Below are 16,539 nucleotides of genomic sequence, written 5' to 3'. Positions count from 1 at the left end.
TTCCCTAATCTCTTCGTTATCTGTTATGGTTCTCTTTTCTGTTTTTTTTTTATCGTATATTCCTACTTCTTGCTTTACCATTCCGCATTTTGTGTTGTTCCTTTTTCCCTTTGCGTTCCTGTTTATTTTTCAACTCATTTTGTTATCTTTAACTATTGATTTTCTTATATATATATATATATATATATATATATATATATATATATATATATATATATATATATATATATATATATATATATATAATCAAAACACAATCACGTGTGGAACAGAGATAAATTTCTGACTCACATCTGAATCAACCCAGGTCTTTCAATTGTGTGGCTTGGTTGGCAGCAGTCTTGTCTTTCAGTTGAAAGACCTGGGTCTGATCCTGATGTGAGTCAGAAATTTATATATTATATATATATATATATATATATATATATATATATATATATATATATATATATATATATATATGCATATGAGAGAGAGAGAGAGAGAGAGAGAGAGAGAGAGAGAGAGAGAGAGAGAGAGAGAGAGATATCCACATATCCATCACAGAGAGTTAAAATCCAGAAAACCGAAAACTTACTTTTATTTGATTGTTCTAGTTAAAGGCCTGCCTGTTATAATTTTTTTTATCCTTTATATCCCCTTATTTATCTTTTGTATCTCTTCTCCCTTTAGTTCGACCTGATTCCCCCTATATCCAATGGTTCGTCTCCCCTCTCTCTATCTCTCTCTTTCTCTCTCTCTCTCTCTCTCTCTCTCTCTCTCTCTCTCTCTCTCTCTCTCTCTCTTTCGTTCTTCCCCTTCCGTTATCGATTATTCCCCCATTTCGCGTATCATCGTCCTCCATTTAATCTCTCACCCTTGATATTTCTGCTCAATTATCCCTGCATCTCCCCTCAAGCTACATTCGCCCCCGTGTCATTGTCCCTCTATTTTTCCTGCGTCATTTTCCCCTATTCCCCTTTATTTATTTACCCTCTCCCTCTTTATTTAACCCCTTCCACCCGATTTGTCAAGCGTCCATCTTGAGTGACTATTTTTTTTTTTCAGGCAAATGCAGCATCAGTCCTTTTTGCATAAGTGATGTTGTACCATTTATACGTTGGGAGTGGTGCCAGGGGCTGTCAGCGTCTCTTTCTAAGATGGTGGACGGAATTGTCCTTTAAACAAGACGTAGAAAGGTGGTCGATGTCTGGGCTGTGTTAAGACATAAAGAGGTGGTCGATGTCTGGGCTGTGTTAAGACATAGAAAGGTGATCCATGTCTGGGCTGTGTTAAGACATAGAAAGGTGGTCGATTTCTGGGCTGTGCTAAGACAAGCGATCGATGATCGATGTCTGGGCTGTGTTAAGACATAGAAAGGTGGTCGATGTCTGGGCTGTGTTAAGACATAGAAAGGTGGTCGATGTCTGGGCTGTGTTAAGACATAGAAAGGTGGTCGATGTCTGGGGCTGTGGTAAGACATAGAAAGGGGGTCGATGTCTAGGCTGTGTTAAGACATAGAAAGGTGGTCGATGTCTGGGCTAAGACATAGAAAGGTGGTCGATGACTGGCTGTGTTATGACATAGAAAGGTGATCGATGGCTGGGCTTTGTTAAGACATAGAAAGGTGGTCGATGTCCGGGCTGTGTTAAGACAGGTGATCGATGTCTGGGCTGTGTTAAGACTTAGAAAGGGGGTCGATGTCTGGGCTGTGTTAAGGCATAGAAAATTGGTCGACGTCTGGGCTGTGTGTTAAGACATAGAAAGGTGGTCGATGTCTGGGCTGTGCTAAGACAAAGATGATCGACTTCTGGGCTGTGTTAAGACCTAGAAAGTTGGTCGACGTCTGGGCTTGTTAAGACATAGAAAGGTGGTCGATGTCTGGGCTGTGTCAGCCATCAAGGTCATGTCTGAGACAAATACGATAAATATACAGATATAGATAAATGGATATTTGTTAATGAGAGGAAACGGAAGTAACTGAATATGCATATGAGAGTGCGTGTTAGACATAGGTATATTGAGATGTGTTAATTGATCGATTGATTGGAGATTGTCTGGCGTTACGAATACCAGAGTCACTGACGCAGTTATGTATACATGTGTGTATGAGAGGGAGAGAGAGAGAGAGAGAGAGAGAGAGAGAGAGAATAGAGGCTTATGATTTATTAGTTGTCCTTCCGAGAACCAAGAAGTCTCGCGCACACGATTGTCCAAGGCAGGACTCCAAAGCTCCAAGGGAGTCTAGAAAGTATAAAATATGAATTCGACCAGAATGTTTTATTAGTCGTAATATAATGAATAATGAAGGTGTTCACCGTTTCATCATCTGTTTCTTGTCGAGTTCGTAGCTTTTGTGGGTTGTATATTTTGGATAACAGTATTTACGTAGTTCAAAGTTAATTGATTTCACTTCATTTATTTACTATATATATATATATATATATATATATATATATATATATATATATATATATATATATATATATATATATATATATATACTGTCCATTTACGCAGTTATGTACATTTTGGATAATTGGTAGTTCAAAGTTAATTGATTTCACTTCGTTTATTTACTTCTTTTGATTTTTTATTTCGTTTTTATTTATTTATGCATTAATTCATATTCATTTATTAATGTAACTGTATATTTTAAAGTTTTCAAGGAGCGATATTTTAAAAAATATCTGTATGGAATAAGATACATTTTCCAACGTTACATATTTAACTACATTATCTTTATTTTCTAAAATGTTATTACAAAATTTACCACACATTTTAATACACCGCATCTTTTTTCTTACTGCTCAGTGCTTCAGATTTAATGTTTTTTGAATATCTTATAGTGTTGTTTTAATTTCCTCCACCTGTTGCTATTATTGTTATTATTTTCCCGGCGGTATATATTTAATTTTTCTGGAATTCCACTGAGGAAATACCACCATGAAAATCTACGGTTCCACAACCCAGGTTTCAGTAACCTACTGTCGTATTATTATTATTATTATTATTATTATTATTATTATTATTATTATTATTATTATTATTATTATTATTATTATTATTATTATTATTTAATTTAACGTTGTCACTAACAAATTTGTTCTGCCATTGTTTCGTAAAGCCAGGAGGCTTTCCTGAACAAGGTAGAATGGAGTTTCAAAAATGAATTTTTCATCTCCTGGGCAACGCATGGAGGCCAAATTGGGTTAAAAAAAAATATGTCATTTGGAGCCTCCCCTTGTCAAGATTCAGAATTGACCTCGTTTTTTGTATTTTCAGCTTATTCTTTCTGGAGGGGATTTAACGGAGGGACTAGCTGATGTACAGATGGGGTATATATATATATATGTATGTATATATATATATATATATATATATATATATATATATATATATATATATATATATATATATATATAATGTGTGTGTGTGTGTGTGTGTGTGTGTGTGTGTGTGTGTGTAGTATAGATATATAAATAAATTATTTATGTTATCAAATAAGAGTAGATTGTTTTCGTACTGGTTAATTTGTAGGATAAGTTATGTTTAATACAGATAAATTTATCATCAAAATTTCAGATGAGTAATTTGTGTGATTTTACTTTCTGACTTAACAAAAATTTTTTGTAATGATGTCCTGATAATTTGTAGGACAAGTTATGTTTAATACAGATAAATTTGTTATCATGAAAATTTCAGAGGAGTAATTTGTGTGATTTTACTTTCTGACTTAACAAAATTTAATATAAAGCCCCTTTTATCTGAAGTAATTTTCTGTGGATTTATTGTACTGATGGATTTTAAAGGATTTCAGTGAAGAGAATGCGAATATTTCTTAGATTTTAAAGCATAATATGAATGTTTTGTGTCATTTTCACTGGTGATAGTTCGGTGACATTTTGAATATTTAAGGATATTTTGGTAATTATTGAGATAATCAGCTCAGGTAATCTTACTGAGATAATCCATTAAGGTAATCTAACAGTTTTGGAGGCTCCTCAGGAGGTCGGTGATAATTTAGTGGTATTTAGGGAGAATAATTCAGTAATATTTGAGGTATCCTGTGACCATAGCTTAATAGTTGATTATTTCAATTGTTTGTTAAGTAGAAAATATAATATGAAATTAGTCCGTCAGTCGTCCGTGCAGAGAGAGAGAGAGAGAGAGAGAGAGAGAGAGAGAGAGAGAGAGAGAGAGGTAAAACGAACTCCCTTCTTCGTAAACAGAGAGAGAGAGATAAAAACGGACTCCCTTTTTCATAGAGAGAAAGAGAGAGATAGAGAGAGAGAGAGAGAGAGAGAGAGAGAGAGAGATAAAAACGGACTCCCTTTTTCATAGAGAGAGAGAGAGAGAGTGAGATAAAAGCGGACTCCCTTTTTCATAGAGAGAGAGAGAGAGAGGGGGCGGATAACAGATCTCCTTTTTCACAACTAGAGCGAGCAACGGACCCCACTTTTCCATGACTAAAACAACAATTTTTTAATGTTATTATAACCACACGAAGCAAAGGATCCTCTTCTGTGTGTTGAAACACGGCTCCCAGTGCCAACTTGTGTCACTCTGCTCGGCCCACCATGTTAGTCCGTTCTTGGCCCAATTCCGAGCTTGGAATCTGCAGACGGAGATAAAGGGAATCTATTTTACATCTATTTGTATGTGATCTGAAAGGAAATGCATCCTTTGAAGTGGGGAAAGGATTGAGATGGTCTTCATTTAGGAGGAATTTCTTAATGGAATAATTGTTCCCTTGTTGAGTGGAAATGTTACAGTGTTTGATGAAATTTATTGGTCTAAACATTGTTCAGTAATTTTGGGACGGTGTATAGTAAGGTTTTGATTGAGAGAGTTATTCACGGTGATAGAGGAAAAATAATGCAGTTTAGGGCTGTCAAAAGTAGAAAAATAATGCAGTTTTAGGCTATCAAAAGAGGAAAAATAAACATACAGAGACCTAGAGAAAGGTTAGGATAGTTTGCAGAGAGATGAGATTTGTTGAGAACGTTTAGAATTATATATATATATATATATATATATATATATATATATATATATATATATATATATATATATATATATATATGTATGCATGGTATTTATATATATATATATATATATATATATATATATATGTATATAATATATACATACGTGTATGTATGTATGCACAATTTTGTGCGCTTGTAAGCGAGCGAAATTCGTGGATGCATTATTTAGAACGGACGAAATCACGTAGCCAGATCGCTGCTACCCTCCTACGGATATCAAACCTTTGGCCGGGCCACAGATCCGTTGAAATGGATTAGTAATTGGTTTTGTGAAGGGGCGTCGATCTCATTTTGCGGGCGAAGTTCTTCCCACCCCACAACCTCCTAGTCTTTTCTTGCTTCGTTCGTTCGATTGTCTTTTTTGTTTTGTTCGAAGATAAAGAAAGGCGAGGCGGTCATTTATTTTCGATAGTTTGTGGTTTTCCCAGGAGGAGGGTGGGGGTGTTGTTATGGTCAGGGGTACAGCTGTGTATGAGTCGTTTTATGTTTATCTGGGATTTTTGCGGCAAAAAATATTCATTTTTGCGTTTGTTTATTCTTATGTGATTTCTATTGTCGAATTATCTATTGCAATGAATGGTAATTTATTTTTTCTCATATATGTATATGTATATAATATACCGTTATATATATATGTATGTATGTATGTATGTATGTATGTATGTATGTATGTATGTATGTATGTATGTATATATGATATATATATATATATATATATATATATATATATATATATATATATATATATATATATATATATATATATATATATATATAATCTCTCTACGCTCTAAGTTAAACCGGTATGATTACTTAATAATCGCAGGGTGATCATTATTTTGAAATCAGAAAATGCTAACGCTGGTATTATTAGCATTCTTGGCTAACTACATTACCACTTGAAAGTAATAATCCTTCCATTAATAGCATCTCTGAGTTTAATTATAGTTGAATTATAGGTAATTTGTATCATGGAATACTTAGGTAAAATCTGAAGTTATTTCATTTAGAAACACGAGGTTTTGGAAAACGAATTCTCGATGAGATCGTCTGGGTTCCTTATCAACTGTTGTGCAGCTCTGATGATACATATATTTGCAAAACTTAAATTGTGTGCTGCGTGGAAAGCATAATTTATCTTATATTACTGTAAGGGTTAAATCCACGTAGCCAAGTACCCTTCAGTACAGCAGTTCTTAACCTGGGGGGCGCGCACCGCTAGGGGGGGCGTCATCAATTTCCTGAGGGGGCGCGAGCACTGGGGAAAAATTAAAAATTGTCAAATTACATTCGTTATTCTCTTAACAAGAGTCTCTAAGAAGCAGTGTCAAGTATCTCAATAATTCTTTCCCAGAAGAATAAAGACACCCTTTCTCTTTCTCTTTTTTTTATTTTCCTTTAAATCTGGGGGGTGGATTTTACTCATAGATGCAAGGGGAGCGTGGAGGGAAGGACCAACTCTTAGAGGGGGCGTGGTAATAAAAAGATTAAGAACCACTGCTTTAGTAAATTCACATAATAGCAACTCCGTATCACCAACCACACTGTTTAAATAAAAAAGATTCTTCTATTCCAGATCTATGGAATTTTCTCATGTCAAATCCAGCATTATCCCTCAGAACGTCATAACTCTGAGTAATTCAGGATATTTATATCATATTATTAAAGGATTGCATACTTTAGACATCATTGTTGTCAGTCATAAACTTGTGAATGATTTCATTATGTTCTGTAAAACACTTTAGAGCTCAGATATTTTGTCTCATAACTTTTTAGCTCAATAAAATTATCTTCGTCATAAGCCACATCTATAATTACAGGAGACCTAAATTACTATAATAATAATAATAATAATAATAATAATAATAATAATAATAATAATAATAATAATAATAATAATGAATAGAAGTAAAAAGAATGATAATAATAAGAATATTTCCCATGAAATAACTTAAAAGTCGTTATAGCGATTATTCAATATTCTATAGATAGATAGATAGATAGATAGATGGATAGATTAGATAGATAGAGACAAACTTTTCAAATAATGACGACAGTGCTCCTCATCAAGCAGCGTGTATATATACTCTCTTGACATCAGCATGATCAAAGGGAATGTAATATGGCGAATGAACAGGAAAAAAGGTAGGAGTAGTTAGGTCTCTCTCTCTCTCTCTCTCTCTCTCTCTCTCTCTCTCTCTCTCTCTCTCTCTCTCTCTCTCTCTCAAATGTACTCCGATTTGCTGCGTGAAGATTCATTACTAAATCATTGTGATGTTCTTTACTACCTTAAAAGGGCATTGTAAATTATACACAATATATATATATATATATATATATATATATATATATATATATACATATACATATATATACAATAATATATATGTATATACTGTATATTATATATATGTGTGTGTATATATGCGTGTGTGTTTTGTGTATGTATATATGTATGCATTGTATCAGTATATGTATGTATACACATACATATACAGTATATACATACATACAAGCATACTTATATTATATATACATATATAATTTACATACAACCACATACATTATATATATACTTATATATATACACACACATATATGTATATGTGTATGTAAAAAATGAATTTTTAGATATACCTATTTAGTTAACACAGTCCATATTGCCTTCTACCAATGCCCATTAACAATACGCCCTTATATATAAATCCTTCGCCCGCGACTTTCCTTGTTAGTTTTCTATTTTTATTTCATCTATTTTTATCATAATTTTTTTTGTAACCCCGAAGCAATGGCGCAATCTCCGAGCGTTTCCTCAGGACGTCGACCCAGACAAACTTTTGATTAACAGAAAGTCCCATCTTATATCCCATGCCACTTTGTCAACGCTGACTTGACTCAGCCAGCCATCTAGGCGCAGGGAGAGAGGGAGGGAACGGAATGGTCTTTCCACAAGAAACAACTTTGTTTTTATCAGATCTTTTCCGAAGAGTTGGTTGGACCTCTGCTTGTGTGGCGACTTGCTTGCGTCAGGCAAGTCTCGGGGGAAAAAAAAGGATTCAGGGATCGTATTGCAGTATGTATTGAGATGTGTGTATTTGGCCTATGTATGCGTTGTTTTTATGTGTGTGTTTTTTTGTATAAATATACGGTTTTTCGATGTGTTTTTTTTATATACGTAATGTTCGTTCGTGTATGTATGTACAGTATGTATGTACGCATTTACGTATGTACGTATATGTCCGTTTTGGAACCGTTGTCATTACGACTGTATGTAATTTGTGCTTTTGCCTCATTACACTAACATCATAATACTCTTAAGCTTAAGATAATCTGTAATGTTATGCAGTTTTTCGGTGCTAACCTAATATTAGGTAAATTTTTTTTCACATTATATAATTAGCTTTGATGGAAACGTGATGCTGAATGTACTTAATGTTAGGTAGTCTATTCTTATGTTAAATCCTTTTATATAATATATATGTTTATATATAATATATATATATATATATATATATATATATATGTTTATATATATATATATATATATATATATATATATATATATATATATATATATATATATATATATATATATATAAAATATATTAAATCTTTTTAGTTGTTGCTAACTCTACGGTGTATTGTTTTAACATTTGAGTAACTATGCTGTTTTCTTCATTGTTTTGCTTATACTTATTACTCGATATTCAACATTACAGTGATACAAATATGCGTACGCATACATTACATGGAAACGTACACCCTCTCATATATACGAGTATATGTATGTATATATTATATTATATAAATACATTTATTTATATACAGTATATATGTATATGTATTATATATATACTGTATATTTATATATAAACTTAAGGCCCAGGTTCGAATCATGGCTGGGTCTGATTAACACATCAGCTGTAATATATATATATATATATATATATATATATATATATATATATATATATATATATATATATATATATATATATATATATATATATATAGATAGATATATATACACATGTGTGTGTATACAGAATCACTTTAAAAAGAGCCATTAAGAACGGAGCAAGATATATGTAAACTAATGATTACTTCGACCTCATAAGGACCAAGTAACCCCGCCCCCACAAAACGCCAGTAAAACAAGCCAGTCAACCAAGCAGCGATATCCCGTGACATTCGAAGTGATTGACGGCTGCGGTGTAGTGCGCTTGAAAATCTTCCAGACCACGACACGAGAGGCGATGGTCTGTCAACAGTAATTAGCCCCGGAGAGTATTTGCCCCTCAGACTTATAAGAAGGCGCTTTCCACGGCTCCTAAAATAGTTCTCGGATGCTTTTAGACCCCTCCGCCCCCAGGTTTTGAAAGATTCACTACACTTACGTCAGCACTTGGGAGATTGTTAATTTATTAATTAAAATGGAAATGGGTTGTTTAGAATGAAAGAGCTTTGACTTATTCACGTCTCACGTACGTGTTGTAAAAGACGAGGGTTTTTTTTTTATCCTTTTTTTCTTGTTTTTTCCTGTAAATGTTGTTTATGTGTCTTTACTGTAAGACAGTATTATATGTATTGTTTATATCTCTTTACTATAAGGCATTATTACAACCAAACAAGTCTCCTCCGTAAATTACAATTAGTTCTTGAAGATGGCAGATTTATTCTAGTTGAAAAAATTTTTTTAGTACACCTTCCCATTCAGTTTATGAACATAAAGTATAAGGATAATTTTTTGTTATTTAGGATGGCAGAATTCTTCCTTCTATATGAGGATAGCTCCGTTTGGGGAATACGTCCTCCAACTATTCATATCAGTTTTCCTCATTAAGAGAAATCTTTCTTCCGTTAAGGAGGCCACCTTTCCTTCGATTAGAATAAAACCTAGATTTTTTATGGTAAAAACACCATTCTGTATACGAGAAAAGCAGTATTTTCTTTATATAAAAAAAACTAGTAAAAAATGCGCCGAAGTTTCTTCAGCGTAATCGAGTTTTCTGTACAGCGTATAATCAAGGGTGCCGAAAATAGATCTATCTTTCGTTGGTCTCGGTATAATGCTGTATTAACCGCGGCCCATGAAACTTTAACCACGGGCCAGTGGTGGCCTATCCTATTTCGTTGGCAGAAGCACGATTATGGCTAACTTTAACTTTAGATAAAATAAAAACTACTGAGGCTAGAGGGCTGCACATTGTTGTGTTTGATGATTGGAGGGTGGATGATCACCATGCCAATTTGCAGCTCTCTAGCCTCTGTAGTTTTTAATATCTGAGGGCGGACAGAAAAAGTGCGGACGGACAGACAAAGCAGGCACAATAGCTTTATTTTACAGAAAACTAAAAGGCTAACTTTTGTGCAGTGGGACAACTACAGTTTATTCTGAATATAACCCTCTGCTCAGGAAGAAATCGCCCCTTAAGGAGTAAATCTTTCCGTTCAGAAAAAACTTCGTTCTTTCTCGTGGACATCTTCCTTCTAGAGCCAGGAGGACGCCGTTCCTTTTTTTTTTTAATACACAGCCTACGTCTGTATTTCATTACAGCCTCCTTCCTCTGTAACAGACAACTGTCCTGTTATAGGGTCATGGTCCTTTAACTTAGGAGCACGTTTAGTTCTGTTTAAAAGAAAATTTTTGTGCCGGCTTTGTCTGTCCGTCCGCACTTTATTCTGTCCACCCGCAGATTTAAAAACTACTCAGGCTAGAGGGCTGCAAATTGGTATGTTGATCATCCACCCTCCAATCAGCAAACATACGAAACTACAGCCATCTAGCCTCAGTAGTTTTTATTTTATTTAAGGTTAAACTTAGCCATAACCGTGTTTCTGTCAACGATATAGGTCAGGCCGCCACCACCGGGCCGTGGATAAAGTTTCATGGGCCACAGCTCATACAGCATTCTACCGAGACCACCCAAAGAAAGATCTATTTTCGGTGGCCTCGATTATACGCTGTAACGGCTGTGCAGAAAGCTCGATTGCGCCGAAGTAACTTCGACGCATTTTTTTCTCGTTTTGTTTAGCCTGATGGTTGCAGTTACCAGGTCATTTCTTTTTATTTATATTTCTGATATTTTTGACAGGTTTTTCAACGTTGCTGTGGGCAAGACCACGAACGCCGTTGATTCATGATTCAATAATACGGTTCATTACATTAATGTCAAATTAATATTAGATGCACAGATATGCAAAAGAGTTCGGAATGAACTATTTACAAACTGACATTCGAGAGTTCAGAACGAACTATTTACAAACCGCGATCAGTAAGAAATGAACAAAAACAAAAACACATCAAAAAGAGATTCATCGCAATCATTCGCACGGAAAGAAGTGAGACCAATTTAACAGCATTAGCACAATATTAACAGCTGACGTCACGAGTGTTAATTCGGGGTGGACGCTAATTTTTCCCTTATCCCAATTCCATTTTAGTTAGATTACGCCTCAAAGCGCCGACGCTCGGCAAACTCATTAAAACAGTTTTGAGTCGGAAAATTGCCTTTAAAAAAAAATAAGCAATAAAAATGTAATTCACCAGATGATAACAATAATCACCTCTGTTAATCATTTTCATCCCGATGAATTTTTGCCGATTAGAACTTTGCCACGGGAAAGAATCGCTTCCAATCAGGCCTCCCGGTAAATAATGCAACGCGCAAATATTCGGGGGGTACTTTGATTGCCTCTAAATCAGCGGCATTTTAATCCGTTCTGTAAAAAATACACGCGAAAATATAGTATCACATAGTATACCACGCTAATGACATGCGAATTAATCCTGCATTTAAAAAAAAAAGTAAATAAATAAAAAAAAAACGGGCCGTCATTTTTGGACTTTGAAAATAAACCCAGCGTCTATTAACGCCGGGACGAAAAGTCCCGTTGAAGGTCTGAAGCGAATGTTAAAATTAGATTAGTTTGTAAATTACGCGAGTGGAGGAAAAATCTAAATCGAGCATAATTCATGTGTAGTCGAGTTTTATTGTTGGCGGCGATAACCAACTGTATTTCGTTGGCAGAGCGTCAGATATTTAATTTTGTGCGGATGGGCTTCAAAGACATCGCTTGCTCGTGGTGTGGAGTTCTCCCCACCTGTCGTATATGGAAGTGAGGTGTTGATGTAGAATGCGGATGAAATAAATGAGCCGAATTTGCAATTTGTATGTGGGATGGGAAGGCTTGAAAGTGTGGGAAAGGAGAGAGATGTTCAACTAGTAAGGAGGTCAGGTTAGGTTAAGGACGAAGCAGGGTTTGTCGAGATGGTCTGTTCATGTGTGGAGAATGGAGTATGTGGAAGTGGTAAAGGGGTTAGATTAGGTTACAGGATGAACCAGAATGCTGAGATAGTTTGGTCATGTATAAAGAATGGAGAGATATAAGAAAGTGGTAAAGAGATTTAAGAGATATGTGGAAGTGGTAAAGAGATTTGCATAGGTTGAAGGATGAACCAGAGTTGCTGGCGATGGTGCGGTCATGCCTGAAGAATGGAGTGTGTAGAAGTAGTAAAAAGGTTAACTTAGATTAAAGGATGAACCAGGGCTTGTCGAGATGGTTCGGTCATGTGTGAAGAATGGATTATGTGGAAGTGGTAAGGAGGTTAGTTTAGGTTAAAGGAGGAACCAGGGCTTGTCTAGGTAGTTTGGTCATGTTTAAAGAATGGAGTATGCGGAAGTGGTGAAGTGATTAGCTTAGGTTACAGGAAAGAATGGAAAATGACAGATTGGTGAAAATTGTCAGAGATTGTATAATTAAGAGGCGTTTGGAGGGAGGAGGAGAGGAAGACCAGAAATAATTGGATTAAATGGGCTGAAGGGGGTTGGCAAGGAAAGGCCTAACTATCCAGGAAGCGCGAGCGTGCGTGCTAGAGAGAGTTGAGTGGCGCACTGTGTGAAGCTTTAAATATAAAAAGGCTGCAGTGTACGTAGTGACGTTTATATGTAGAGGCATACCATTGTGTTCACTTAAATACATTATAAAGTCTCTTTGTAGTGCAATCAGAGATAGAGAAGTTAAAATAATGTGTATAAAGTCGTGAATAAAGAACTAATATTATCAAAGAGTTTGTGTCACATGATGGAGATATTTTGTTATACTTTAGTTCTACCATTTCTTTTTGTTTCTTATTGTTCTTTAGTGTTCTCTGAACAATATTCCAAAAACAATTTTCAAGCAGTACATTAGTGGATGTTGAAATGAATGTGTAGGCATGATTTTATTTTTGTATGTATACACACATGCACATTGCACTCCATACCAGTATGTGTTGATGGATTCATATAGCCTATTGTCATTTTTAGTTTTCTGTAAAAGAAAACTATTGTGCCGGTTTTGTCTGTCCGTCCGCGCTTTTTCTGGCCGCCCTCAGATCTTCAAAACTACAGAGGCTAGAGGGCTGCAAATCGGTATGTTGAATATCCACCCTCTAATCATCAAACATACCAAATTGCAGCCCTGTAGCCTCAGTAGGTTTCATTTTATTTAAGGTTAAAGTTAGCTATAATCGTGCTTTTGGCAGCGATACAGGACAGGCCACCACCGGGCCGTTGTTAAAGTTTCGTGGGCCGCGGCTCATACAGCATTATACCGAGACCACCGAAAGATAGATCTGTTTTCGGTGGCCTTGCTTATACGCTGTAGCGGCTGTACAGAAAACTCGATTGCGCCGAAGAAACCATCGCGAATTGCTTCAATGGAAGAGACGAAAATTACCTGGAACAGTTTTTTTTTTTTGTATTTTTTTTGCAGCGGGAGTCAAATCAGTCTGGAAAAATAACCACCGGGCCCACTGAATAAAGTCACCATAAGAAGTGGAAATGAGGTTTTCTTAAAAAATGAGAAACTCATTTCATTTTTTTTTTTTTTTGTGAAATGAGATCATATCCCTTTTCTTGTAAAGTGACCAGTTGGGAATTTTTTTTTCAGGTGTTAATAAGGGTAATAAGAGCTGAAGATTTTAGGCATGTTTTCCATAAGGGTATTCAAGCTGGAGTTTGATACCGGTTTGATACCGATGTTGAATCGTAAAAAACCGTTAATGTTTACAACAGTGTTAACCCGGATGTCAGTATATTTGAATCGTAGAATTAACATTAGTTGACTCTGTTAAATGTTACATTAACATTGGTTGACTCTTATGTTAAATGTTACATTAACATTGATTGACTCTGTTGAATATTACATTAACATTGGCTGACTCTTTTATGTTAAATGTTACATTAACATTGGTTGACTCTGTTAAATGTTACATTAACATTGGTTGACTTTTATGTTAAATGTTACATTAAAATTGGTTGACTCTTAAATGTTACATTAACATCGTTTGACTTAAATGTTACATTAACATTGGTTGACTCTGTTATATGTTACATTAACATTGGTCGACTCTGTTAAATGTTACATTAACATTGGTCGACTCTTACATGTTACATTAATTGGTCGACTCTGTTAACTGTCACATTAACATTGGTTGACTGTTAAATGTGACATTAACATTGGTCGACTGTTAAATGTTACATTAACATTGGTTGACTTCGTTAAATGTTACATTAACATTGGTTGACTCTGTTATATGTTAATGTTAACATCACTGTTAAACCAAACGCAAATGTGAACATTAACATCCGACGTTAACTTGAACGAGTGACGTCGTTCATTAATAGTGCGTAATGGATTGGGAGTGACTTTGAAGCTAAGCAGATTACCCATTGTCCATTAAGCACTCGGAGGGGTTTGGAGATGGGCTCTGCTCGGCCCTCCCTCCCTCCCTCCCTCCCTTCCTTTGTTTGTTTGTTTTCTTTGTATGTCTGTCCTGTGGAGTGCCTTGCTTTGTTTGTGTTGGTCTGTCGTATGGAATGCCTCCCTTCCTCTGTTTGTGTGTCCTATGAAATGCCGAGCTTTGTTTCTGTCCTATGGGACGCCTTCCTTTATTTGTTTGTTTGTTTTTGTCCTGTGGAATGCCTTGCTTTGTTTGTGTTTGTCTGTCCTGTGGAATGCCTTGCTTTGTTTGTGGTTGTCTGTCCTATGGAATGCCTTGCTTTGTTTGTGGTTGTCTGTCCTGTGGAATGCCTTGCTTTGTTTGTCTATCCTATGGAATGCCTTGCTTTGTGTGTGTTTGTATGTCCTATGGAATGCCTTGCTTTGTATGTTTGCTTGTGTTTGTCTGTCCTATGGAATGCCTTCCTTTCTTGGTTTGTTTGTCTTTGTCTTGTGGATGCCTTGCTTCCATTGTTTGTTTTCCTGTCTGTCCCGTGGAATGACTCCCATGGTTTGCTTTTCTTTGTCTGTCTTCTGGAATGCCTTGCTTTGTTTGTGTTTGTCTGTCTTGTGGGATGCCCTCCTTCCGTTGTTTGTTTTTCTTTGTCTGCCCTGTGGAATGCCTTGATATGTATGTGTTTTGTCTGTCCTGTGGAATGCCTTTCTCCTTGTCAGTCTGGTGGTGGTTTCACGTTGCCTTATGCGACTCCCTTTTGTTCTTTGTTATAGTTTACTTACATTTTCACCCAATTTTTATATTTATTTATCATTGTATTGATTTGTTTCTTCTTTTCTCAAAACTGTATTTTCTGTTACCCTCTGTTCCTTCTTTCTAACGAACACCATTTCTTTAGAAGCTTGAATCTGAAGTTAATGGCTCTTGGGGCTCATTCCTTATGAATAGGTATTATTTTCTGAATATGATAATAATAATAATAATAATAATAATTATTATTATTATTATTATTATTATTATATTTTCTCTGTTTTTATTGAGTGTTTCAATGCATTATTTATGTTAGTTCGCTATTATTGGTGTTTTTTTTTATGTATTTGCTAATATTTAATGTAATTTTTTATTTATAAAGTTTATATGTTGACTTTCAAAAGGTCAGCTATGATTACCACTTTCTTTTTCCTCTCTCTCTCTCTCTCTCTCTCTCTCTCTCTCTCTCTCTCTCTCTCTCTCTCTCTCTCTCTCATGAGCCGGGAGACACATTTTTTTCTGACCTGTCTGTCTGTTGTAAAGGAAATAACGTCTACCTTTTTGTCTTCATTTTAGGATGGCAAGGACAGGACGGGTGCTGTGTCGGGAGAGCGGAAGACTTGGCTCTTGGATTCCAATAGTGAGTACAGACTGTTGCCTGTGTTTGATGCGCATATGTATATGTATGTATACATACAGTACATACATGCATACATATAATTATGTATATATATATTGATTATATATATATACATATATATATGTATATATAAAAGTATATATATATATACATACATACCCACATATAATTGCTTGTATCATTGTATACACATCCACGTATACAGCTTATGACCTTAACAGATTTGCCGATTTTTATTTACTTTTTTTCATAAAATTCCTGGAATGCATTATTTCCAGATATTTTTTTTTTCCTTCACAATTTTAGGAATTTAGAATTGACCCTTTTCATTTTAATTTATCTTCTGTCAGTTAACGAAGGAGTGATTTTGGATTTTCATTACTTCACATTCGGATGAC

At 35.1% G+C, this 16,539-nt stretch overlaps 1 protein-coding gene across 1 annotated transcript in view; it reads left to right on the top strand.

The window, feature by feature from the left end:
* Positions 1-16,539, top strand: part of LOC136838446 (proteoglycan Cow-like) — a 620,993-nt gene that overhangs the window by 169,075 nt on the left and 435,379 nt on the right. Inside the window, 1 exon segment of the mRNA XM_067103375.1 lies at positions 16,078-16,141. Within this exon segment, the coding sequence (XP_066959476.1) occupies positions 16,078-16,141 (64 nt within the window).

The sequence above is a fragment of the Macrobrachium rosenbergii genome, chromosome 5 (assembly GCF_040412425.1).
Source record: "Macrobrachium rosenbergii isolate ZJJX-2024 chromosome 5, ASM4041242v1, whole genome shotgun sequence".
Taxonomy (NCBI): domain Eukaryota; kingdom Metazoa; phylum Arthropoda; class Malacostraca; order Decapoda; family Palaemonidae; genus Macrobrachium; species Macrobrachium rosenbergii.
This window is presented reverse-complemented; position numbering and strand designations above follow the sequence as displayed.